Source organism: Wasmannia auropunctata, unplaced genomic scaffold, assembly GCF_000956235.1.
Source record: "Wasmannia auropunctata unplaced genomic scaffold, wasmannia.A_1.0 LD334277.1, whole genome shotgun sequence".
NCBI lineage: Eukaryota > Metazoa > Arthropoda > Insecta > Hymenoptera > Formicidae > Wasmannia > Wasmannia auropunctata.
Window position 1 is genome coordinate 16,757 of NW_012028613.1, and position 1,703 is coordinate 18,459.

At 28.5% G+C, this 1,703-nt stretch overlaps 1 protein-coding gene across 1 annotated transcript in view; it reads right to left on the minus strand.

Moving 5' to 3' along the window:
* Positions 1-698: 698 nt before the first annotated feature.
* LOC105458855 (multidrug resistance-associated protein 4-like) overlaps positions 699-1,703 on the minus strand; it is a 13,990-nt gene continuing 12,985 nt past the window's right edge. The window contains exons 16-17 of the mRNA XM_011704427.1: positions 1,531-1,682; positions 699-990 (exon numbers count right to left, since the gene is read on the minus strand). Of these exons, the coding sequence (XP_011702729.1) occupies positions 778-990; positions 1,531-1,682 (365 nt within the window). The 3' untranslated portion in view covers positions 699-777. The remainder of the gene's footprint in view (positions 991-1,530; positions 1,683-1,703) is intronic.

Sequence of the window (1,703 nt, forward strand, 5' to 3'; positions counted from 1 at the left end):
CATATTCGAGTTTAATTATTTTTTGATCAACCAAATCTTTAATGTAATGTACGTCTACATCAATATTTAATCTCTGTGAATTTTCAAAGGAACTGGCTATACTTATAGCATTATTTATAGCAAGTTAGTTGATCCGTTTAGATTCAAATCTTTGCAAACACCATACAAGTTCATTAATTCTTGAGATGTTAATGACGCTAATGTGTATTCGATTTCGGCGCTGCTTTTTGCAACGCACGTCTAGCTTTTAAAGAACCAAGCCATATATTATGAATTATCTGTAAAATAAATAATACTGCCGCTTTTACAATCAAACTTATCTTCAACCTAATCCGCATCTGAGTAGGCAATTAAATCGTTATGTTCGTGTTTTCTGAAGCACAATCTAATCTATATTCTTTCGTTACCTTTAGATACTTTATACTCATTTTCTAGGCACTCATGTATATTCAGTTGGTTTATCAAATCAACATGAAACCAACACGAAACACCTGCTTAAATATGATACACTGTACATAATATCTGGTGATGAATTGTTGTCAAACACATTAAGATACACACGCATGAAATACTTTTTATGAATCATTTTTTAAATATTTTAATTAAATATTTTGTGAACATTTGTAAAACATTTTTAAATATTATATATATTATAATTAACATATAATTAACAACAAACATTTTTAAATATTATATATATATATTACAATTTTTTTCACTGTTGTATAACTAATATTAAATATATTTTTTCGTATAAGATTTTTTTGATAGAAAAATCTATAAAGCGGACTGTTCTGCGATAACGGCGTCACTCTCGCTCTCGATGTTTTGCGCCGACAAATTTAATTCATGACAATGATTATTGTTCTCGCAAGCCTTCTTCGCCTGTTGCAAAAGACTTTGTGCCATTTGATTGCCTGTCGTCTCCACCATTTGTGCAAAATAGCCGTTCGATTTGTTATGTAACAGCTCGTACGGACAACCAAATTCCTGTTGGCATGACAATTTTGATTAACAAGTGCACAAATAGAAATCACATCCTGAGAGAATTATAAGATTTCTGAAAAAACTGGGCTCTTTGTTCTATAGCACTAATTTTTTTTTAAGAAGAAATACATACTATTTAATAGAATATTTGATTTTAAAGGAACCATGTTGTGAATTGTAAAAAATGATTATTTAAAATTGTTTGAAAATCTTAAAATTTTCTTAGATGTATTTTAACCGACAAATTTTTAAATTTGATTTTATCTTAACTCCTTTAGAATTTTAATTGTACCAATTTAAACATTAAATGTCCATTTTACAAGCACGAAATTGATTAACTTTTTTACTTTTATTTAGATTTTCAAAGACTGAAGTAATTAGGCTATTAATTAAAATTATATTATTAAATAAATTTTATAGACAGACAAGAAAATTACAAGAAAATTAAATTTTTCAACTGTCTTTTCTAAAAACCAATATTTTCCCTAACACATTTCACGCTTTATCAAGATGAAAATCCTTATATTAAGATGAAATACTTACCACGATAGATCCGTTCTCCATCACGATGATTCGATCGCTGTCTATAATAGTATTCAAACGATGTGCTATCGTGATGACGGTGCATTCTTTAAAATTCTTCCTTATTGTATCCTGAATTAAGGCATCGGTGCTAAAAACAGGAATACAAGTTTAGAGTAAAGATCGGAAGAGCA